The sequence below is a fragment of the Apostichopus japonicus genome, chromosome 2 (genome assembly GCF_037975245.1).
Source record: "Apostichopus japonicus isolate 1M-3 chromosome 2, ASM3797524v1, whole genome shotgun sequence".
Classification (NCBI taxonomy): domain Eukaryota; kingdom Metazoa; phylum Echinodermata; class Holothuroidea; order Aspidochirotida; family Stichopodidae; genus Apostichopus; species Apostichopus japonicus.
This window is the reverse complement of record NC_092562.1, coordinates 22752905-22778634: the sequence shown is the minus strand read 5'-3', so window position 1 is coordinate 22778634 and position 25730 is coordinate 22752905. Positions and strand designations below refer to the sequence as shown.

The window sequence follows — 25730 nt, the reverse complement described above, 5'->3', positions numbered from 1 at the left end:
CCCAGGCGACATGTTGATGTGGCGCACTATGTATAGTGGCCCGGGAGCGACTGTTTGAATTGCGCACACATGGTTGTGTAGGTGTAACGAGTGATCAACGACCTGGGCCTTAATATTTAAGAAGATTCGTAAGTAATCTTTATGAAATAGGGCCCAGGAGTTAAATTATTGTATAAGTCGTAAGAGAAAGCCTTGCCTTAACAAGTACTGTAAACCTTGAAACTTTTACGTCTCGGAAAAAAATCAAGTAATCCCTTTTTAGCGTTCCCACCTGCATCATGTATGCAAACCTCATTCTGTATATATGTGTCGTTAGTATAATGACTACTGCAATTAATATTGAATTTCTGTTCAATCAATACTCATGTTTGATGATGACGCGAGATCTTAAGTCACTGTTAGTTAGATCGCAACTAACTTACACTGCTGCTTTAGGAGCTTCCTGTGGCAGACAGTACGATATTTATATAGAAGATGAAAGTTTTCTACACAGTTATTTGAAACACCATCTCAATATATATATATGCTACCTAACTATATATAGATAGGGTTTGTTTGAAAGTAAACTAGTTTCTTATTCTGATAAACCACTTCCATTTTACAGTGAGTGGTCTGTGTAGTATCATCATGGCCGATAGACCACTTTTCAAACCAATTCTTTTCATTCATATTCTTGTCGATTTGTCCTTGAAATGTGATAAATTTGGAATGTAATTGTTTAAATGTCATACAGTCTTTCGATAATTATACAATTATTTTGCTAGAATATTGTTTCCTCTTTTAAACACACACACACACATATATATATATATATATATATATATATATATATATATATATATATATATATATATATATATATATACATATATATATATATATGTATATATATATGTATATGTATATATATAAGGTAAGTCCTCTCTTATTACCGTATATGTGAGAACATTTAGGACTGTTGGGAAATGTTAGACGTCTACATGAGAGAATGAGGGCACATGACGGATGACAGCGATGGATAAAACAGCAGCAGGTTTCAGGGGTCCTTTGGTAGTTTGGGGTGTGTTATTCATGCATGATGAACAATGTTATTTACGTGCTGCACACTGATTTAAAAAAATCTCTTGCAGGGAGGGGGAGGGGAGGGGCGGTGAAGTGTACGTGGTGCGCCCTGGGACCGATAAAATAATAAAGTTGACTAGTTCGTGACTAGTTCCTAACTTTCGTGTTGCTATCATTGTGATGTATCTATAGGTATACAAGCAATCATATGAGATGCCATTCTGAGCATGCGTACAACTGTCTACGCATCTTACGCTTTCTCGACTAAGGGGAATTGAATTTCTGCCATTCATCTGATATGCTATTTGCAAGTATTAACGCGTCCATGAAAAGTCAAAAATGATACTTCTTCCCAGAGGAGAATAAAATGCGAAAATTTCAGCTAAGAGGAAATGACCTATAACAACTATAAGAATGACTTAAAAGTAAAATGACGATGGCCTTCTCTGACAAGTGACTGATTTCGAAGCATCTGGAAAGCACTTTTCACGCAAGTCATTGCATTAGGGAGTATAATCGTGACGTAATGGGTGACATTAAAGCAGTGTATTGCATTACAGACGCGAAATACAAAAAAAGGACAAAACAAGCAGAAATTGTATATTTGCCGAAATGGGGCATGGGATATGGTGTCGGGGGATATGGGGCATGGGACATGAGGCATTGGACATGGGCCATGGGACCCGGGACATAAGATATGGGGCTTTAGGCATGGGTAATGGTAGTAGCGGTGAGGCTGTTTTCTTCTGACAACATGTAAAGAGAAACAAATGTATTCACCACATTAAGTAGGTGTTGGACATAGTTGACTTACCAAGTGATGGCTGCATCAATGTTTGCGTTATTGTTGTAACATGGCGGCACCCTGGCCAACGTGACGTAATATTGCCCGACCCCAGACATCAGGAGGCATGGTAATGGCACATTAATATACTTTTTTTTAGGTAAAGGGGTGTGAATTGTTCGTGATAATCGAATTTCAAATATATTACCAGTCCGGATACGCGACAAACCCTTCTTCGATTTAAAAAAAAATAGCATACGGATGCCCCTGTTACCCACAATGCACCTTACCTATCTAATGCATATTTGCGTGGTTCAAAGTTCAAACGGAAAAAGTTCAAAGTTCAAAGTTCAAAAAAAGTTCAAACGGAAAAAGAGGAAAATGACAATTTGTGGGGACAATGAAACTATATCCGAATGTTCGAACAAATTCGCAGGAATTCTGTCTGTCTTACGATAACTATAGACCGGGAAGACCCATCGAAACGATATCCTAACATAAAGTAACCTATTCCAGCCTATATATATATATATATATATATATATATATATATATATGGTCATTAACGCAACACTATCTTTTATAACTCTCCCTTTCTCTTTCGGAAGTGAAACTCATCATTTTATACATAATTCCTTTCATGTATTATGAAACTAATGTACCCCATAACGACAGTAAATTTGTCTTTATGGATACGTGTTTCTGATTTCTACGAACCTTATACGAATAATCAACCGTAGAAGCAGATACAATGAGAGATGAGTGGAACGAGCGTGCTCTCTGGTGAGATGATTCATAATATATTTTTTTGTATCAACTCTCCATTACCTCAGGAGGACAATGGAAGTTTTATAGTGTTGAGGAGCATGTCCTTTAATCATTCTGTCTTGAAGCATCTTAAAGGGTGACTTAACATATACGCACACAATTAATTTGAAATGTTTTCGGCCGTTTAACAAAAACACTGCTATCAGCCAGGGTTGTATTCCTATACCACATTTAAGTTGTGAGTAATATCCCTTTAAACATCCGAGGATTATCAATTAAAGTGCCTGACTGGACTTCTTAATCTACAACACTGACCATTCGGTCAGTTCATGCAACACACAACTGCATCGAGAATGTATGTATTCACCATCGACTTAATCTTAAAGGAGAGTTGCTAAACCACTTAAGTACCACTTGTAAGAAACTAAAATATAATTAGACATGCTCCATATTCCGTTGGCAGAATGAATCTCGACGTAAATTTGTCTGGAAGAAAATTCAATGTAATAAGTTACAGTATTTTATACCTTTCGTTAATTTGTGTATCCATGTGATATTTTTTGCTCCCATAGACTGATCAGTTGAAACTACAGGATGATTAGAGCAGCAAAGAGTCTTGGATATCTTGCCGGGGGGGGGGGGGGTAGGTAAGGAAGGGGATTATTGTACTATTTGCTTACGTATCAAGGAGAACCATCGAGGAATCTCGAATCGCAATTACAATGTCATTATTGCTTCAAGCACTCTTATGATGCTCTCCTCTATGAATAAAGAGAACGTTGAGCTCTTGTCTGGGGGGAGTAGATGCAGCTTGTAATTGAAAGATTACCTTGACTAATTGGGGGGGGGGGCTCCTTGAGATATGATCGTTGGTGGGGGGGGGGAGGTTGACGTCTATTTTTTAACCCTAGCATCATATGCCAAAACATTTGGCCTTTTCGTGAACTAGTTCTTCAAGATAGTATCTAAAAATTGTACAAGTGGTGGATGCACTCAGGTGACTTCGCTCGCCCTGAATAAACATACCATTAAATTATAGTATTCAAAACAGCGGAGGAGTATGACACCAGGTTGACGGGCAGCGGAAGGTAGCGGCAGAAGGGGGGGGGGTAGTTTTTAGTGTACTTATAGCTCGACAAGAAACACGAGAAGATTCGACTCTTTCTTGAATATTAAAGGCCGTGAGTACCGAGCTCTATTTCATAAATTGAGTGACGTCATCCTCCCTTCATAAAAGCAGAACATTGAATCGACCAAACGGAATATAATCAGCTTTATAATTTATATTCTAATGACAAAAAATGGGGGCGGGAGTAGCTGAAGTGTACTTGACGTAGCAGCATGTATATTTTCTTACATTATAAGTCATCTAAAAAGCAAAATCCACAGAAAACCCGAGGGGCACTGGGGTCATGTGACATAGATTTGAGGGGGAACTACAACGCAATATCGTCAATGCGGCGCCCCTATCAAACAAGTCTTCTGTGCAGGCCGCTCAACAACTTACAATGTTTTTTTTTTTTTATAATATTGTTTTTAACAACAGGGCACTTTCTAGTTATTACTATTTTTTGCCCAGCCAAACCCTATTAAAGACTTTATGAAAGAACGCAATGAAAACAAAGAACTCCTTTCTATGCTGAAATTTTATTGAACAAATTTAAATTAACAATAATTATTAAATTTTATATTTAAGTCTAGTTTGCACCACGGTAACAAAGTATGGTCACAGAAGATGAAAAATTATCACAGAAGAAACTTCTCCATACAATATATTCTCGTCCATGCACATAGATAATGATAAAAACATATTGAATACATAGATTATCGTAATCAGTATAACGCAGGCGCAGATCAAGGATAGGATCTAACCCCCCCCCCACCACCACCATCCTCCGCCCCACCCAAGAATTGAAAAGTACTTAATAGCAAGCCTTACGCTTATTGACGTATTTTATGGCCAAAATATGACTCAGAAAATACCATTTGATGTCTACAATTTTCATTTCTTCTGGTGGGGGGGGGGGGCGGGGGTAGGTGATGGAGTTGTAGGGGGGTCCTACAGACCGATGACAAGGGGAGACGGCTTCAACAATCCCATGGCGGCCACACCCCTCCATTATAAATCCTTGGATCCGCGCGCCTGTTATCAGCATCGGATAATTACTCGGATATTCGGATCCTAATACGTATAACACATAATTCATGCACGATATATTGTATATGACACGTTAAATAATGCAGTTCAGTAACCATCTCAGTAGAAAACAAATCACAGAATACAATATAAGAAACTAGAAGCCGAAATTACATAAATACCGGTTAACCGTTTTCAAGTAAGGAAGAGTAATCCAATCTTGGAAGAACAAACTTGCGTAAAATATAATTTAAAGGTAAAGCTAGACTTGGGTGTTCAGCCACTTCCGATTTCTGGTTACAACAAATCGGATAGCGAATAGTAACACCTCGACGCGTAACTGAGAAAAGTAAACGATTGATCTGTTTGGCAAAGTAGACAAAATGTAGCAAAATTTTTTGTTTCACGACACAAAAAGATTGAAAGTCGCAATATATCAACCAGGATTGCTAATTCCCTACATGATTCACGTATGTAGCCCACTTCCGAGGCATTGATGAAGGAGGCCACATGATCATCGAAAAGGGACTTATGAGCCAACTTAAATTGAGTCATTTTCCACGTATTGAGCTCGGAAAATGAAGAGAAGACAGTTAAAGGAAGACTGTTACTATTGTTAAGTACTTTGAGCAACATCTATAGTAACCAGTGTGTTTTGGAAGACTTGATTATTGTTTGTTCCCCCTCCCCCCCCCACTGAAAAAAAAAGAAAAACAAATGAAGAAAAAATGGATGAACATGATGAATACAAAAATATGAAAATGTGAGACACAGAAGAAATGAAGGAAGAACGGAGGGAAGCAAACAAAAAAGAAAGAAGATGATAAGTTAGTAATCGTTGGGATACCATGCATACATAGCTAAATTAAGTACACAACGTCAACATGGTTAAGTGGGTAACGTTCTACACGATAAGTAATACACATTACAGAACAAGAAAAAATAATACTATTTACATGTCTGGATTGACTATTCGTTATCAGGATGAGGATTTGCTACCAAAATACTTCAAACACTAAAGGATCATTTGTAACATGTTGGCAACAAGTGATACTATCAATGACAGCAGAATGCATACTTGGATATCAAATGGATATCATACTTGATACAAAGGGATATTGTATTTGATACAATGGATATCATACTTGATACAAAAGGGATACTGTATTTGATACAAATAATGATCGAACTTGTTACAGGGGATATCCTACTTGATAGAAATGTACATCGAACTTGAAAATGGGGATATGTACGGAATCACACTTGATGCAAAGAATATCGTACTTGATACAACGGGACACCATACCTGATACAACAGGATACTTGATACAAAATGCATCAAACTTTATACAAAATTGCATCATTCTTGATACAAAGGGAAATCATACTTGATACAAAGGGATATCGTACTTTCCTAAAGATTCTGATTTCCAGATTATCCGCAGACATTCAGATTTTTTTTTAAATACACGATTCAAATGTCTTTGTGTGGATAAACACTTTCGATAGGCAGCTGAAATTTGAGAAATGAGTGACCATTACGTCACAGTCTAGTATTTTTGAGGGCAATTAACTGATAACCTTTAAGTATCTAGTCATAAGGGGGGATATGGTCAATTGACTTAACCAGGAAACCAGTGTGGGTTTTTCTCTCAGAAGATGTAAATAACAGCTTGTAGCATTACAGCATTTTAGTAAAGACACTAGCCTTCCGCCGTCTTCTGTTAATATGTCGTCTACATCTACGAAATCAGTCACAGTCAAAGATTTTTAAATCGATTGGAATATTTTATCACATTTATTCTAAATATTACACTATCGACAGCATTATCATTTATCGATGACTTTCGGTGACTTTTCAAACCTATCGTTTATTTTTCTTTTGAAATCTTTTTTGCTTAGTTCATTCCCTGGGTATTATGGGGCCATAGAACCCTCAATGACTATTTTATCTGATGTCTGACACAGTCTCTACTTCTTTCGAGAGTGAGACTGATTCACTGACTGAATCTTTCAGGAGAGGCAAACTCGAGGGATGCTACACAAAGACAATGTAGTTGAAGTCAATGATAGTAGGTACACTATAATGTTATAATGAACTTATTGGTTTCGTACCTGTCCAATATCTTATATCATTGTCACATAAATATGCACGTTTTACATTTTTATGTCACCTGAGCTTGATGTCAAAGCCCTTTCAAAGTTTACAACACTGACAAGAGAGAGAAGGGGAGAGGCAAGAATTGTGATTGCATTTTGGATGAAACTGTTCAAATATATCTTTCATGCAAAATAATTCATGGTTGGAATTATTTGTCGCATCTAACACCAATCATTCACACCTCCTTTTTTTTCTTGGAGTGGGGTGGGGGGGGGGCGGCAGGGGAATTGAAGATAGTCTAACTGAGGTACCATTTTAACCTGTAAAATGTTTTCGTACTCTTGGTTTTAGTTATTTATTGCAAAATTTAAATGTATGGTTTAGCTATTCTAGCAAGAGTTGAACAAACGTACATAAAGAAAATGATTGGTTTTGGTAGCCTTCAAAGTCACACAACCTACTAAAGCACACCAAAGAATTTATAACACGTGACTGTTGTGGATTCCTCACATACATAAATGTGACTCTTCGACATTCAGCACGTACGTATATAGGTAACTGTTCAGGATCCCTTATACCATACATCATACATGGTTGTTCAACATTTGCCACATACTCACATACATACACACACAGTCACAATTACAAACATACTTGTGACGTTGAGGATTACTAGAGTACGTATGAGCAGTTTCTACTGCGTTCCCCATTATAAATAGCTAACCCTACGACTTCCACAATGTCATGTTTTGTCCAATATGAATGCATGCAACTTATATGCACCTGTAAAAATCATTGGCATACAATTATGGATGACTTCAACATAGAAAAATCAAAAAGAAATAAAGAAAAAAAGATATGAGCAGCTCTCTCAACCTCAGGCATTAATCAACACACATTAATGATTATGAAAATTCACTATTTTAACCAAACACATTTTTTTGTTCGTTTAAAACACACAATAATACCAACAGGGTATACACAGTGTGACATAGTGTAGAGGATGCACCTTAAATATGATCATTATACAACCAAAACTCTCTTGGGATCTTAACGAGACTTTCCTACTTTTAAGATGTCGAGATACTGTGTGGCGACAGAGTAATGACTCATTATTTCTTCTAACTTCATACACTCATTACAATAGTAAGTGGGAGTTAATGCAAAATATTCTGACTTTTAATCAAATGCATAAATTGCTTTAATATTAAAGTTACCATCATTTATAAGTTTTCCTGATTTTCACATAAAATAGGTCACAAAAGATGTCAGAGTTTGTTCCCATTTTTCTCTGAAAAGCAATCAAATTATTGCATCCAATAAAAGGAAGAATAAAAATGTCGAGAGAATAAGATAATTGACATTGCTGAATGAAATTAGCCAAAATGATCAAGAATTTCAGTATCATTCCAGAGAACTGGCATTGAATCCAATAACGACCAACTTTCCTTTGGTTAAGGTGAAAGTTCATTCAAAAGAGCATTTTCATTGGCCCAAATTTGTGACATTCTCAATGACCCTAAAACACAAAACTACGTAGTTTGAGAGAGTACATTAGTTACATTGTAGAAGGGGGGGGGGGGGGTGCAGCATCCTGCCACCAGGCTTGTGTAGGACACAATGTCTTATGCTTTAAACAGTTTTACAATAAAGCATTCACTGTGCGTGTCTTATCAAGAAATAGTAGCTTTTCAAGCCTTGACATTAAAGAAAGCATTTTTTCGAAAACAAGTTAGCTCTGTGTTTAAGACACATTTGCCTTCCCCATAGTTTAAGAAATTATTAATAATTGAATTTTCTTTTTGGTTATCAAAAGTATCATAATAAATCAGATTGTCTCCATGATCGTGTTTGTAACATGGACCAGCAGACTGTAAGATCAGAGCAATCAATATGCCTTAGGTGAACACAAGATAAGTATTAGATTTGAATTATTAACTATTCAATTCATCATCGACAAAAATGAAAGAAGGCCAAAAAAAAAAAAAAAGAACACGAAAAAACAAGGGTAGAGAAACCAATAGTCATGTCTCGAAAGGACCAATCGGTCAGAGGAAGGGAAAGAAAACGTTAAGTATGTTGCTGAGAAAGTGACTTCCAGGAGACACATTCCAAATTCGAACAGCATTAAGTATGTATATGAACAAGTGCTTAAAACTCAATGATGTATATATTTAGCCTTCGCTTGCTGATTCAATGACACTTGCAAAAGTACCTAATTTCGGTTATTTCTTTTAAAATATGTAAACAAAGATAAGGGACCTTTTTTTTTTTTTACATGTGTCTTCTGGCCGGTTGCAAATGTTCTTTGCAAGCAACGTCTACAGTCTGCGAAAGAAAGGTGATCGGGTCTCTCTTTGGGCAGGAGTCATGTTAAATTCATTCTATGTGGACGAGTAATGTTAATGAATTATTTAATTGTCATTCATGTGTTCAAATAAAGTGACTCCATGCCCGGATATTGAACCGTGTTTTCATTACTTCATGCAGGATGTTTATCGTACAAATGTCAAAGCCTGCGACATTCTGGATGTATTACATTTACACAGTAAAATATTGGTGAGATGTTTTATTCTGAAATCTTCTTGTTTTTAATATCTTGTTTACACTGAGTTATTTGCTTGCTTTCATACAGATCATGAAGGATCTCGGTGGCTTTCAAAATACCAAATACCTTTTTTTACTTTTTCGTTGAGACTAAGAAGGCAATTTGTAAGTCAACCTCTTTAGGCTTTATGAGCAATAGGTTATGAAAAATACTAGCCTCTGCAGAAAACACACACACATACTCACGCACAAAACAACAGATAAAATGTCTTCCTTGTGAAGTTATTGTCATATCTTAATATTGTATAATAAGCTGACAAATTCACCAAATGTTGGACATTTCTAACAAAGTGGTTGATCTTCTGTAAGAGGATAAACAGGTTTCCAACTCTCTACGGTCTACATTAATAGTTCGTGAAGATTGTTTCACTTAAAAGAAATGATAATACCAATGCAGCCCTGCCCATGTATGGTTAAGGTGAAGGTTTTGATTTATTTATTTATGGAAAACCATTAAATCGTATAAATCTCCTACCCCCCTCCCCATCAAAAAAAGAAAAAAAAAAGAAAAGAAAAAAAAGATAAAGTCCTCAGACATGCCTCCAGAAAAAGCAGAGGGCATTAAAAATTTACGAACGCACAAAAAACTACGGCTCTGTTGATGGATCCGTTACCATGGCAACCGTAGAGTGCAAACCATTGAGATCCAACGTAGCATCCCGCCGTCTCTGGATAACTGATCATCCGTGCGATCTTAGATTGATACTCCGGAACCGCGCCGATGACGATCGCAGCGGTGAGAGAATCGCAGCGGCAGGTAGTGTCATGCTTAATTATTCAAGGCCAATGTTCAGATTCTAGCAAAGAGTAAAAAGTGCTCACAAAAACTGAAGAGATCATCACCCTAGAGATTAATAACCATTTTTTTTTTCTTTTTACAAGCCAACAATAGTAATCATCATGTCTCATCACTTTTGCTCGTAATATTCTTACTCATCTTCACACCACTACCACGTGTGTGAATAAATTTTATGGATTGTACATCGGTGAATTACTCTATGCTTTAGTAGTACACTCTAAGGTCATGAATGAATACCTTTTGGAAATTGGAAAAAAAAATGAATAAATATAGAAAAGGAAGGATTAATTCCCATTGCAGAGGTACTCTTATCACTAATAAATTTAATTGTCTTATTCTGAATTCATCTTAAAAAAAAAAACAACTATATTTCAAGTTCAGCAGATGTATTCAGATTTTGAATACCATATATATTATTCTTGATTTAGCTATGCAAATTTCATCACAGCGCAAAGTATGGTACGTTAAAAATGTAATTACTGAGTTTTCCACTGTTTGGTTTGAACAAATGTTTCTGAATTTCCATGTCACTTTTTCAGACTGAAATTTGGTCGTGCTTACGGTTTATTGCTATATAAGGTGAACTGCAGCTGTTTCCAAAATATGAATACTTGAAGAATGCTATTATTGGCCAAAGGTTTTTTTGGATAATTCTGGATTTCCGATCAGAAATCTTTTCCAGCCTTTTGAAATACAGACGGCCTGGTGGGTTCCATGATTTTTATAAATTGCATAATTAAAGTGCAACTTACATCCATTAAAATTGAATACTTGAACAATACTATTATCGGTGGCAGTTTTTCTTTTTCTAATGTGAATAATTCTGGATTTTTGCACAGAAATCTGTACCCACTTCTTTGAAGTACAGGTGGCCTGGTGGGTTATCATGATTTTTATTTGCATAAGTGAAATGTAACTCACATCCCAAAAAATGTGGATACTTGAAGGATGCTCATGCTAATGGCTCAAGTCGGATATAATACCACAAAATATATATTGTCATTATAAAAAAAAGAGTAGAAAATTTGTCCTCAAACATGACAATGTTAATATATTTCTGTGATATGAATTATCCCCCATTAGACTATGAAGGGGTCTATTTTTTAATCTCCAGCTAAATTCCATGCAAACAGGAGGTACCAAAAAAGGTGCTGGAGAAAATGGGTTTTAAAATACAAGCTATCAAAAACAGATGTAAAATTGAACATCCTCTTATTAAGTAATAGCACACACATATATAAGCATTGGAGATCTACTCTAGCTAATGTAAAATAAAAATAATAATTATAAACAACAATTATCATAATAATAATAATAATAATACAAACCTTATCTACTTCTGTACATTCTCACTAGAATACTGTGCTGGATAGACAGCATTATGGAAGCCCAAATTCATATTTTGTTTAATAGTAAACTGATGAAAGTTAAGTTACAAAGACAACAAGAAATGCATAAATTGAACATTACTGGAGCACCAATGACGCAGTACAATATCTCTACTCAGATAGAATAGTGTGACTTAGCCTCTTATAACATAAATATATTATTGATTAAACTTGGGTCAGGAAGACATCTTTTCTGATTAATTTGTATTGACACTACTGTGCTGATGGCATCTACTACATTTGGAGGAATCCATATTTTTTTTGGACGAATTTTTTTAGCTGACCGGGGGGGGGGGCGACCAAATGACCACTGACCTAACAGTCAATATCGCCATCAACGAGGAGGATTTTTAGTTATTCTGCTACTTTGGCCTCTTATGACCCAGAATAATATCTAACATTTTCTGACCTTTTATGACCCATCATTTGCTGATCACTATGACCAAGTTTAAGCAAAATTAAACATAAACCCTCTTTGACCCCAATGACCTTGACTGAAAATGAAGAACAACTTTTATGAACCGTCAGGAAGACATCTTTTCTGATTAATTTGTATTGAAAGTACTGTGCTGATGGCATCTACTATATTTGGATCAATCCAGTTTTTTGGATGGGGTGTAATTTTTTTAATTGACCAGTTTAGTTGAAAATTAAACATAGCCCTCTTTGACCCTAATGACCTTGACCTGAAATCGAAGAACGACTGTTATGAACCACCATACGCTGATAAACCATATTTGATTGTATTTTGATATTGTTTGTTACCCTCTAAGATACATTACAACTACCCCTAAGTATGATAAAAATTCATGAAGGACCCGGGACCCAGCAGTAGCCGTTCAACAATTATTGACAGACAGTCAGACAAGATGCATTGCAATTGGCTCAACAACTTGAGCTAAAATTACAAAAATCGATAATTAATGAATATGGACAAGTCAGTGCCTCTTCCCTGTTCTCTACCTTGCAAGATGTTACAGTGATGTCATATGATGACCTATATATAAATGAAACCAATGGCATATTGGTGATGAAGAGTCATAGAACCACTAAACAGTCAGAGGGGAACAGAGTCGGCTTCCATCTCGTCACACTGACTACGGACTAGTCGCCAGCGTTCTTCCCCAACAGTTGATAGACTTCAGGGGCGGTGGCACCAGGGTGAGCCATTGATGCAGCTACCGTTGGCCTAGAGGTGGTCGCTTCTGTCATTTCAAATTCCACCTGACTACCATCGCTCTGATCGACTGCGAAGAAAAAGATAATAAGAGAGCAAAATTAAGCTTAACAGGATGATAAAACAAACAAGTGAAAAGAGGTCTTTGGGTATATGGCCACAATTTCCTGTTAAAATTTGATCAAAAAATGTCAAATTTGGCGCCAAATTAGATTGTGATCGATCAAACTATGATGACCCTTCCAAACGCTTGCAGTGAAAGTCAATGGTGGCTTTGATCGATTATGAAGCATTTGTAGAACAATATCCTTTAATTATTAAAGTTAATAATTAATCGTATTCAGAATGGAATGGAATGTGTACTGTATACTGGATGGCAGCCCAGCCAAACTCCAATCCATTCTAGTTACAAGTTACCATGCAGGTGCCCCACATTCATACACCTTTGTGAAGAGGAGGCAAGTGAGATCTCTATATCCATGGGCATGACAAAGTGATCTGGCCAGGACTCAAACTTCCAACTCTATTGCCTTTTTTAATAAACCACTTGACCACAATTCTCTTGGTGAAGGGGTTTAGTGAAGAAGGCAGCCAGGAGAAGAATAGGATTCGGTAGCTAAAGCAATCCGAAAAAGCCCAGCAACCATTTTTTTTTATAAAATTGTCACAGTGGCATATTGTTCATTGTTTTGATATCATTAGTATTCTGTCATACTGTAGCTTTAGGTCAGAAACCATAATTAAAATCACTTCATCTGTCACATATGCATGAAACCAATCAGACCCTTCCCTATATATCTAGTATATACATATATATACTTAACAAGCCCCAGGAGTTTTAATGGAATTGAAACATTGACCTTTTCTCAAAGATGAGGAAAAGCGGGATCCACCGAAATTCAATTTGGACTTTTTATTATTTCCGAGTATTCTTCAAGGTACTTGTTAGGACTAATTTGCATAAAATTGTCTTACAAGCAGCCGGACGAAGATGCAGCCTCTTGCAAAAACAAATAAAGATAGGTGTACCGTCTCTCTTTCGCTCCGAGACTCAACAAAGATGGGAAGAAAAAAAAAACCCAAACAAGGAAAAACAAAACAATGGGACAGTCTGCTACGGATTTGTAAACAAATTTTTCGAGAGAAAATGCCAGGGCTATAATTACTGACTGTAACTTATAGCTAACAAACAAAGGATTTGAGAGTGTCAAGCACATGGGATGTTCCCGGGACATTGAGTTGAATTTGCCTTTGTTTCATTCACGATGTTGAAGATCATTCTCTCTGCAAAGCTCTCCATCTTCCCTAAAAATAACTTTCAGATGTAAAGCAGGAAATCCCTAAAATGTGTTCAACATTGTGTTTCTGCAGTGGCCAGGATGGTTTTTGGCTTGAATGTAATCATGGTGCGAGCAGTGGATGTGGGTGGGTGGGTGGCAGGGATGGAGGGTAGGGGAGGGGGAGGTTGTGGGAGGGGGACACTGCATAACAAAGCAGACAATCATAGTTACCTGGAAACTTAAACCTATCAAACTATCAGAGAATGATAAAACCTCAACAACTGGAATTTGTGTCCCTCCACCTACAACCACAATCAGAATGTACATTTGTGAGTCGTTGCCCTCTGACATCTACCATGAACTCTTTGACCTTCTTGACCTCATATTTGTTGCATTTCACATGCCAAGCGTGGATCTCATGAGCAGATGATCCTCTCCTAAATTGACTTGAGTATTGTTTAAACATTTTTAGATGTGTCGACCTCAAACGACCTTTTCACCAAACTAGACACCAAGCAGATTTTACAAGCTTCTTACACTTATCATGTAGCAATATGATCATACATATTTTGAATGTATCTAGTAAAGTGATGTGTATGTGGAAGAAACAACATTCAACATTATTATGCACAATATATGATAGGGATCTAAAAGCCAGGAACGCAAGTAGTCACAACTCTCGGAGGGTTAAGTTTTGATTGGCAGGTGGTTTAGAGGCTTTTCTCACTTTGGGGTACATACAGTAGCTACATAAAGACTGTGATTCTGTTCACACCTAATGGCTACATTTGATCATATCAGAGTGATAATGATGCTCTTGGAGCACCCAGAGTATGAATTCAGCAAAATATCTGTGAAACTTTGAGGACCAGTATATATACTGTATGTTAGTGAGGAATGTTAAGACTGTAAATTACACTGTATCTATCTAGACATTCCCACTGGTATAGATTAAAATACAGACAACAAATTCAACTATTCAGATAATCCATGATAAGGAATTATGGAAAGAAAAGGTCAAGACAATGACATTAATGGGAAAATTGCATTATGGGAATGATGAACGCTGTATGAGAAGGTTTGTTAACATGGCGCAGGTACAGTATGTTATGGCGCAGGTTAGTATCATCCAGTGTACAGAGTCAACATGAATGTTGAGCAGGATTTAACAAAGGACAGGGTAAGAAAGAAAGGAATCCAAATGGCCTGAGCTGGAGGAGAGGTCTTATGTGAGAAGGATCCAGCTCTCCTTTTGGCAAGTTACTCTTCACTGATTGCTTAAACTGCATATATGCTATGATGTCATATATGATGTCACTCTCTTTGGGACACGTCTCGTGGACCTGGATAATTGTCATTTACAGTAGGTCCACGAGACGTGTCCCCAAATAGTGTGACATCACACAAAGCATATATGCAGTAGCAACAAATATTGGTTTTTCATGGTGGCAGTTACTCTACACATAACTCGACACAAGACAGTTTAATCCAATTATAAACGTTTTATACCAAAGTTGAAAGACAAAAAACAAAACCAAATTAACCAAAATTAACTGTCTATCTACTGCTAAAAGCCAGAGTAGTTAAGTATATAAGAAAGATGGCGGGACATTTCCTTTCTTCAGAGGTAAACTCAGACCTTCCAACATTTATATATAACTATGTACTTCTGTTTGGGTGGGTAAATTCAATGTTTTAAAGAAACCTTGTTATCACTTTCTCACACATAAAAATTCCTAAAACAGTTAATTTGGGTTATTATTTCCTATTTGACCGACTGTAGTAGTGTCAAGGCTAGCTAATCCCAAAAGTTCATCCAAATTCATCAGCCTATACTGCCACTGAATTGTCACACGATAATGAAACGTACAGGTATAAACAGCTATCTAACAGCTGTGCTAAGCTCAACCTACTTATATTCACATAAAAAGGATTTCTTTTGTTTTTCAATTTGTGGACGCTGTGTGTGGACGTTTCCATGACACCACTAAAAAATAGAGCAAATATTACAAGTTAAGTAGAGAAACCCATTGATCGTCACACCGTTATATTTTCTATTGCTCTTTACTATTTGTTCCCTGGTTCATCTCTTATTCATTATTATTCAAACACTGGACCGTGCAGAATTCGAGATATCAAATCCATTTTTCAGGAGTTGTATAAAATGTCAAGAGAACCACATGTACACTCTGACAGAAAGCATTAAAAGCCAATCTCTGGACAGGAGTTATATAATTGGCTAATGAATCAACATGAACCCTGTCATATGATACCAATCACAGAATACGATTATGTACCATCTTTTCTAATCTGCTGTGTTCTGGGATAAAAAAGCCCGCAATAACGTTTCATGAAGAAACTCACTGACACAGTTTTGTGTTTGGTCTGCGGGATGTTGTTTGGGGTGAGGGAGAGGTGTGTGATGGGGTCGAGGGTGTGGATGAGGGGGCATACTTCACCAACATACTATAGATACTCTATATTTTAAGTCAGATGACATGTTCATCCGTCTTCTACTGCCGTTAGGGTTAGCTAGGCTTTCATAAATATACAAACTCTGGGCACACTAAGGGTTTGATTTTTTAACCCTGGATGCTCTTCTGGTTATTAGAAAAATTGGAATCTTTCTCCATCTTTAGAGTTGACCTTAATTTCATACTGTAGCTATTTGTAATACCTGACACTTTACCCATATCATAAGATGGTGCCAGAAGCACACACAACAGTACTTACCATATTATATAAATTTATTATAAGACACAGTATCCACAGTAATACATCAAAGATTTGTCCCCATGGCATCGTAAATAAATGTGAGCTAAGCTTAGGTATTCTGGCATGCGTGGACCATCAACAGCTGTACTACATACAGTAGATATTGTAGATTATGCCCAAACCATTACATATCATCTCATGACACTAACAATCTTGAATTGTTATTGCCACTCCACTACTTTTAAGTTCTTTGAAGCATGTCACATTCAAATGACTCAATTTGAATCTTTAATGAAGCCCCATAAAGCCAGTAAATCATCCAAATTCCATCTCATTTTGCTTGCTGTATTCCACAAGATAGTGAAATTGTCTATGAGAAAGCAGCCACTTTCTGGATAGCAAATTGGCAGTGACAATCAGTTAGACATGTACGCAACAAAATGAATATATTTTCATGTCTTTAACTCATTTCAGCGTTTTACTAGTTTGTCTTTTATTTTTTGTAGTTTTTCTTGTTTTTTTACTTCTCCACTTTTGAACATCCCACAAACAACTATGTACAGTAGGTGATTTTTTTTCTTCCATTTTTCATAAAAGGGTATTTATTCGATCATTTATTATCCTATATTTGTTTAGGAAAACTCAACAAATTTAGTAAACTTTTTCGAAACTTTGGGATAAATAATATACACTATACACAGTGGCACTGAAGGTAAACCATTGGTCACTAATCGTTGACGATTTATTGAGGTATTGCTCAAAGTGATTTAATGAAATATTGCTCAACGTTTTCAAAGTGCCTGCCTGCAGGTATTCATACTGTTTATATTGTTCACATTATTCAACATCACAAGATGGTATAAAATAGTCAAAATGTCTCAAAGGGGAAAAAAAATTGCTTGATAGTAGTTTCTTGACTTTTGGAGGGGAGATCAACAATTTGACCAAATTACTGCTCAAAATGCGATTCCATGAGTTCAAGCCATAACACATTTTTCACTCAAGTGACGATTAATGAGCCTCAGACATGATTAATGGTTCTAACGATTTGATTGTCAACATTTGATGGGCCAGAACACTTTCCATATCATTGTTATTTTCAGGCATATATAACACAGCAAAACTTCAAAAGTTTCACTTTACTTGAAAACTACTGCATATAATAAAATAGACCTTCCCTACATTTTCCCTGTGATTTTGTTAATACTTAACCCATCTGAGAAATCTACTTCAACAGAGACTGTGCTAGAACCACAATTTTTTTGTTTAAAACTTGAATTTTCATTGAGCTTTTTTTATTTGACTTCATGAACCAGTGGCATAGGAAGGTACTTTTGAGTGGGGGGGCTGAAGACTGATGGCCGGCCTGGGGGAGGGAATTTTTTGCATTTCCAGGTGGCCTCAGATGCAATTTGGTGCAATATAGCACACTTCAACACCCGCTCCATTTTGTAAACTTAATTTTGCATTTTCACCTGGCCTTAGATGCAATATGGTGCTCCAAATGAGATTTTTTTTCTCATTTGGAAATGAAAAAGGGGTTTTCTGACTTGCGAAGCGGGGGGCGGAATGATACTTCCGCCCCTCCACATTTTTCACTGGGGGGCTGGCGCCCCCCAGCCCCCTGGTTCCTACGCCCTTGTCATGAACATTCCAGCATATTTTGCCCTAGGATTCTCATGAACATTCAAACGGTAAGTTTTTTCATCTCATAACCTAAAATAGTATAACGAGGCATCCTTTAAAATTGCTAGTTCCTGAAAGTAACTAACTACTACTCACTGATGTTGCCCTTAAGATTGTTAAAAACTGTTCTTGTATGAACTTTTCTTATAACAAATTAAGCTTCAAAAAAAGTTTACCAATCTCATTTGCCACCGTTTCCTGTTTTGTTTTGTTCTCAACTTATTTAAGAAAGCAAAAAAAGACCCAGTGTAATGATGCACAGTACTTAGTCAAATTCTTTGGAGATGCAGAAACTTTCCGTTCAATAGGCCGTTGAAAAAGGGTCTTTGAAACATACTGTAGCATGATAATTGCCAGCCCTCGAGGTAACACATTCACCAGGAACGAAATCCACAGGAGAGAAACAAATGCAGTCGATTCTGACTTACGATGACAAAGACATTATTTTACCTGTGACTCGGAGGACTTGTAATTCAGAACTAACCTGCGGGGACGCTCATAGTGACTAACTACTCGTTAACGAAAATTAGAAAGAGTAACACCGTATTCAAAGATGCTGGTGGTTTTAAGTCATAGCAATTCAAACTAATGCACGTTTGAGACTAAACGCCTCAGGGCATGCAATTTCAAAAGTTTAATTTACCTAGGTTCCTTCCGTAAACGTTGACAACATTTTCTCTCCGTCCGGACACCTCAAAAGTTCAGAGTAAATGTACTAATTTACTCAATTTTGGAGAGGATTTTGCTCTATTAGGCAAAGAGGAACTAAATTAGTTAACTGCAGTCGGAGTTGACCTCTAGACTGAAAAAATGTGCTCAAGGCATTCCTCCAGAACAATTTATCGATGAAGGCAAAAATGTTTAGGAAACGTGGTGGGCAATTTCTTGCCGTATTATGCAAACTCACCACCAAAGTCCGATGGTCTGAAGTTAGCCTTGTGTCTAGTGATTTTAATTTCTTTGTATCTCATTCTAATTCCTTTGTAATTTTCTATAGAGTCAGCTTTCTGTTATATAAACATCACACAAAGACACCAAATACTTTTGGAAAATCCCTTTCACTGCCATTATCTTGGTTTTATCCAATACAATGATTGAAAGGTCATGTGGCTACCAACCGGCAATTAACCTTAGTCAAGAAATGGTTACATCAGGATAAGGTCAAAACATGGAAAAGGATAAAAGTGATCACATTCGGACTTCATCCGGTACTTTTTTTTTAATCATAGAATGTTCATCAAAGTGAAAAAAGGAAAAGGACAAAAGAAACATGAAAAGGACAAAAGAACTTGAAAAGACAAAAGAAACTTGAAAGGACAAAGAAACTTGTAAAAAAGAAACTTAAAAAGGGCAAAAAGAAAATTGCTAAGGACAAAAGAAACTTGAAAAGGACAAAGAAACTTGAAAGGACAAAGGAAACTTGTAAAAGAGAAACTTGCAAAGGGCAAAGAGAAACATGAAAAGGACAAAAGAAACTTGCAAAGGACAAAAGAAACTTGAAAAGGACAAAAGAAACTTGAAAAGGACAAAAGAAAATTGAAAAGGACAAAAGAAACTTGAAAAGGACCAAAGAAACTTGAAAAGGACCAAAGAAATTTGTAAAAAAGAAACTTGCGAAGGGCAAAAAGAAACTTGAAAAGGCGAAAAACTGATCACACTCGAAGAACATCCGGTGCTTTTCTGGTTCAGAGAATATTACTTTTTGAAGTCACCGTCAACAATTGTCAAACTACAGTTTAATAAACACTCAATGCACTAGGACAGAGCCAAAGTCATCAACTTATTTAACTTTTCTTGTCCTAAATTGTTTAAGATAAATTAGCTATATTTGACATAAAAAAGAAGAAGATATATTGGAAAGAAAGAAATAGATGTGAATTAAATAAAATACCATTGACGACTAAAATACAATTCATGCAGTCCACTAAACCAAACCAGTTCACTTTCATTTCCACTGCTTTTTTCTTCATTTTCAAATCTTATTGCAAGTTAGAGCGACTAGGAATTTCACGACTGCAGAAAGTTTCCAATTTATTATATTTTTTTATTAAAACTAATTATGATAAAGTGACTGGGTGATAAAGTTTCTATAAAGGCAGCTTCTTAATGTTCATTTCATCAACTTTCCGGAGGGTACCTAGAAGGAAGCTTTTAGTATCATTAGTTGCATTTTTACCTCAGTGTGTAAAACTTGTACACGTTGGTAAAATTTGCCGGATGTGGGCAGAATTGTTACGATTTGTCTCTTCCTATTACGCTCAAATCAAGTCATAATTCGAGAGTGGTGAAAAGACGTATACTTCAGAAAAAATACACCACCGGCCTTTCCCCATCGCAGACAGAACATAACAAAAATTTCTAGTAACACACATACAAATATATATATGTGGTTCAAACCTTAGTTCAAATGTTACAAGATATAGCAACCATTTTGTGTCTAAGCACGGTCTTGCATTTTACCAAAATTTCTCAAAAGTTGAACTTGTTCAAGTCACTTCACTATTGAAATTTATGAGACTCGAGTCACGGTTCCCACAAGATGCTTGAAATTGGCCAGAAAAATGCAAACCACTGCTTTAAAGTGATGTACATTTCCCAATCCGATCTGACTGGGATAGTTTTGCATTGTTTACTAGAGCATGGTATAAAAACTTCACCCCGGGTCCTAAGAGGATGGAGGTGTGAACCCAATTCTGCTTCAAAACACAGACTTTTGCAAATTTATGTATGCTGCAGCAATGCACTTAACGAACGACACTTAATATGGAGTTTATACTACTGAAGCTCTCTCTCTGTAAGTGTACTTTTGCAAATTTAACTCAGTTATGTCCATTTACTGAACAATTGGTTGAAATTTGGTTCTTAATTTACATTACTTATTCTGCTTTCACAGCAGCCTAAAGATATTCACAAAAGCAGATACAGTCCTAGTTTTTATGGCTTCATGACTAAAAAAGAGAAGAAAAAATAAACTATGACAACTGCTAAACACAAGCGATTTTTTCGACACTGGATTTTGCCTTTCATGTCAAATGCTGTGCTGATTTTCTGCTGCTACGGCAACCATTCTTAGATGTTTCCTTTCATGTGAAGCTTGAGAGCACTAATGACTAGATGAATAGTTCCAAAACCACTATCTTATGGATACAATATACACTATTAGATCTTTATTAGATATACTATCTAATGGATACACTATACTATTATATATTATACAACACCTAATTATATTCCGGCCATGTGATTGGTCAATTGCTCGTCGATTGCATGCAAAATCCGCTCTATTGCATGCTATGATGATAGAACCATGCTTTATACTTTTTTGATTGCACTTCTTTCAATGGTACAGTAAGAGAGCAGAGAATCCTGTCTGTTCAAAACAATCTGTTGCATGAGTGCATTTTACCCATCTTAATATAATATGTTGTATAAAACAAATAATGAATGGTTTCCATTCGTGCAATAGTGCAAATATTTCATTCGTTGAAAGATGTAATTTGTTCCATTCAACGAGGCACAGCCGAGTTGAATGGAACATTCCATCTTTCAATGAATAAAATATTTGCACTATTGCACGAATGGAAACCATTCATTATTTGTATACTATCTAATGTATATACAGCTGGACCCAGGATATCTAACAGACTATGCAGGAGAATCATACTGCTCAATATTTCAACTGCTACAAGTCTAGAAACCGTGACGACCTGGAAACATCATATATGGACAACATCTTTCAACTGGGTGCACATGTATCAATGGTGGACCTTATGAGGGCAGTATTAAAGAATAAGAAGATTTTGGATATCCCCAATGTCATGTCTAAAAATAGACTCTGGTATTAATAAAACTAGTGGGAGTTGCCACTTTTGTCCAGGTTTTTTTAATCTTTTCACTGTACAGTACCATATGTCACCTTGAAAAGATTATTAAAGGGACAATACTAGGCCGGCAAATGCTGCTAATTTATTCCAATTTTCCTTCTGTACACTACCGGGAAAAGTATGCCAAGGTTTGCTACGTAAGCATACAATCTGGTTTGTTACCTACTGTACTGGGTAGAAAACTTTTCTGGATGAGTTGAGTAATTTGTATAAATTTATATAGACTTGGTATGTTACCATAGTCACATTGTTATGTTATATACTTCAGATACTAGAAATGCAGCAACAATGTACATGCTGTATTCATACTACACCACAAGAAATATATATGCCTACGTCAATGTTTACATAGACTAGCTTGCACTTTGTTAAATTTGTAATGTCATCGTGGATCAGACCCTGCAATTTCAACCCTGCCCTAGACTCGGATCTGGAGGTGGGCATGGGGAGGGGATGGGGAGGGAGAGGGGGAGGGGGAGGGGGAGGTGATGAAACATTGTGCTTGGTGTTAAATTTATAATGTAAAGGGAGCTAGGGGTTGACCTGGTATCAAAGGTGACCTGTAACTTTTTGTCTGGCAAACAACACTGGCACTAAACTCACATCAAGGTGGATTACAGGTCTATATTGTCATATAGCAGCAACACTATCAGACAATAGTACTACATAATTAATGTACAACCAGTGTGGCCATTCCTACGGGGTCACGCCGTATACTCTCGAGATATATTACTTTAAGATCTGGCAGTTTTATTCAATTAAAGTATATTCAATACAGAATTCTATTGCTAAATACAACAGATGACTACTAGCTCTGATTGTAAGCTTGACTTTTCCATCACTAGACACAAAGCTATGCTTCACTACTATTTATGGGAGCAAACAGGCATTTATAGGAATGAGAAAAATACTGTTCACCAAATGATGTCAAAAGTGACGAGGCTGGGTGATAAATTTGTGGCAATCATGTTATATTAAAGCTACTCTCTCTGACTGGATCATAATATACAAAACCAATCATTGAAGGCTTGGTGGGTGTAGTGGATTTGGGATGTCTGCTGCCCCCAAACCCACATGCAGGTTCACCTGTTCATATCCCTCACAGTCTGGAAACCAGCTCAGCTCTTACTGACTCGAAAGTGCTGTCGCGCAGTATCGTTTAACCCCGAATCTCTCTCCTGTGGATTGGTATCTGGTTGGTGAATTGGGAAATGGGATTTGTCTGTTATCTCCACGGTTTCAAAAGAAATTCCTTCACCACGTTTGCACTACAGTGGTGGTGAAAAGGGATAGTTTCACCTATTTCCAATATTTGTGAAAGCGGTCAGATCCTCAAGAACTTTCTTTTATATAAGAATGTCCCTTGCTATATGGGATTGCTCTGTCACACTTTTCTTAGTTTTGGGCATCATTTTATCTTTAGCAATGCTGATGAAACATGTGCAACTACAACTATTAACAATTTCACACATTTTTCATGTTCAATACCATCCTTGGACTCAATGAGGGCATCAAAATTGTTTTTGTCCCTTGATTCTTACAGCAGAGATGAAAGCATGCCCTTTAACTTGTTCAAAAGTTATATGTCCTGTTGATCACCCATCTGACACACCTGGTATATAATGGTGTAACCATGTAACCGTGAACAAACAAAGCCATATGCTCGATGAATTAAAGAGTGAGGACATATTGCCATTTACAGCTGACACCATTAATCATCAAATGTTTCCATAGAAACAGACTATTTTTGACAGTGTTATTTATCGCCACATCCCTGTCAAGTTTTCAAGACACAACGCCGCCCATGCGTAGGAAGTGTCAAAAATGAAATATCCATCCTACATTCAAATCGTACCAATAACAGGAGCAGTTATGCAACAGTTAAAATATTTCCAACTTATTCTTTTCCAAACTACAAAATTAATAATGCTACTGTATTGTCATGAAAGCTGTGCACTTAAGTGATCCTAACCCATTGAGACTGATTAAAGCTATAGAAGTTTTATTTTTTAAATTTCTTAACGATGAATATTGATATCAGCATAGTTCCTTTTGTTTTTCTGACTCTCATGATGATTATGTAATCCTGAACGGTGTTACATACACACCTGTTTTAACGTGAGACTCATGATTGCAATGTATCGCATCACGGTTTAATGTATCGCATCACAGTTTAATGTATTGCATCACAGTTTAATGAATTGCATCACGGTTGTAATGTATCTCATCACGGTTTAATGCATCGCATCGCAGTTTAATATATCGCATCACGGTTGTCATGTATCCCATCTCGGTTTAATGTTACATATCACATCACAGTTTTAATGTGTCGCATCACGGTTTAATGTATCGCACCATGGTTGTAATGTATCCCATCATGGTTTAATGTTACATACTGTATCTCATCGCGGTTAAATATATCACATCACGGTTTAACGTATTGCATCACGGTAAAATGTATCGCATCACGGTTTTAACATATATCGCATCATGGTTGTAATGTAACCCAACACGGTTTCATGTATCGCATCACGGCGGGATCTTTGAATCTCATGTGAAATCTTCAGCCTTTTGTTTTTCTGACTCTCATGATGATTATGTAATCCTGAACGGTGTTACATACACACCTGTTTTAACGTGAGACTCATGATTGCAATGTATCGCATCACGGTTTAATGTATCGCATCACAGTTTAATGTATTGCATCACAGTTTAATGCATTGCATCACGGTTGTAATGTATCTCATCACGGTTTAATGCATCGCATCGCAGTTTAATATATCGCATCACGGTTATAACATATCCCATCGTGGTTTAACGTTACATATCACATCACGGTTTAATATATCGCATCACAGTTTAATGTATCGCATCACGGTTGTCATGTATCCCATCACGGTTTAATGTTACATATCACATCACAGTTTTAATGTGTCGCATCACGGTTTAATGTATCGCACCATGGTTGTAATGTATCCCATCATGGTTTAATGTTACATACTGTATCTCATCGCGGTTAAATATATCACATCACGGTTTAACGTATTGCATCACGGTAAAATGTATCGCATCACGGTTTTAACATATATCGCATCATGGTTGTAATGTAACCCAACACGGTTTCATGTATCGCATCACGGCGGGATCTTCGAATCTCATGTGAAATCTTCAGCCAACCGTTTAAAAAAAAAGAAACCGGATTTACATGAAGTTGTGGACCTGCAAAGACGGTAACTTGAACTTCTTAAATTTGCAAATATAAATTTGCAAATTTGAGTATAAATTTGCAAAGTATTACTTTCTACCTATTACGTGAAAGAACCAAAGTATATAACTTGAATG

The 25730-nt window shown here is 36.6% G+C and overlaps 1 protein-coding gene across 2 annotated transcripts in view; it reads right to left on the bottom strand.

Moving 5' to 3' along the window:
- Positions 1–4241: 4241 nt before the first annotated feature.
- The window catches only part of LOC139982650 (protein wntless homolog), a 64283-nt gene continuing 42794 nt past the window's right edge, over positions 4242–25730 (bottom strand). Inside the window, exon 12 of one of the 2 annotated variants that reach the window (XM_071995663.1) lies at positions 4242–12893. In XM_071995663.1, the coding sequence (XP_071851764.1) occupies positions 12751–12893 (143 nt within the window). In that variant the 3' untranslated portion in view covers positions 4242–12750. The remainder of the gene's footprint in view (positions 12894–25730) is intronic. The other variant, XM_071995683.1, reaches the window with a different exon arrangement.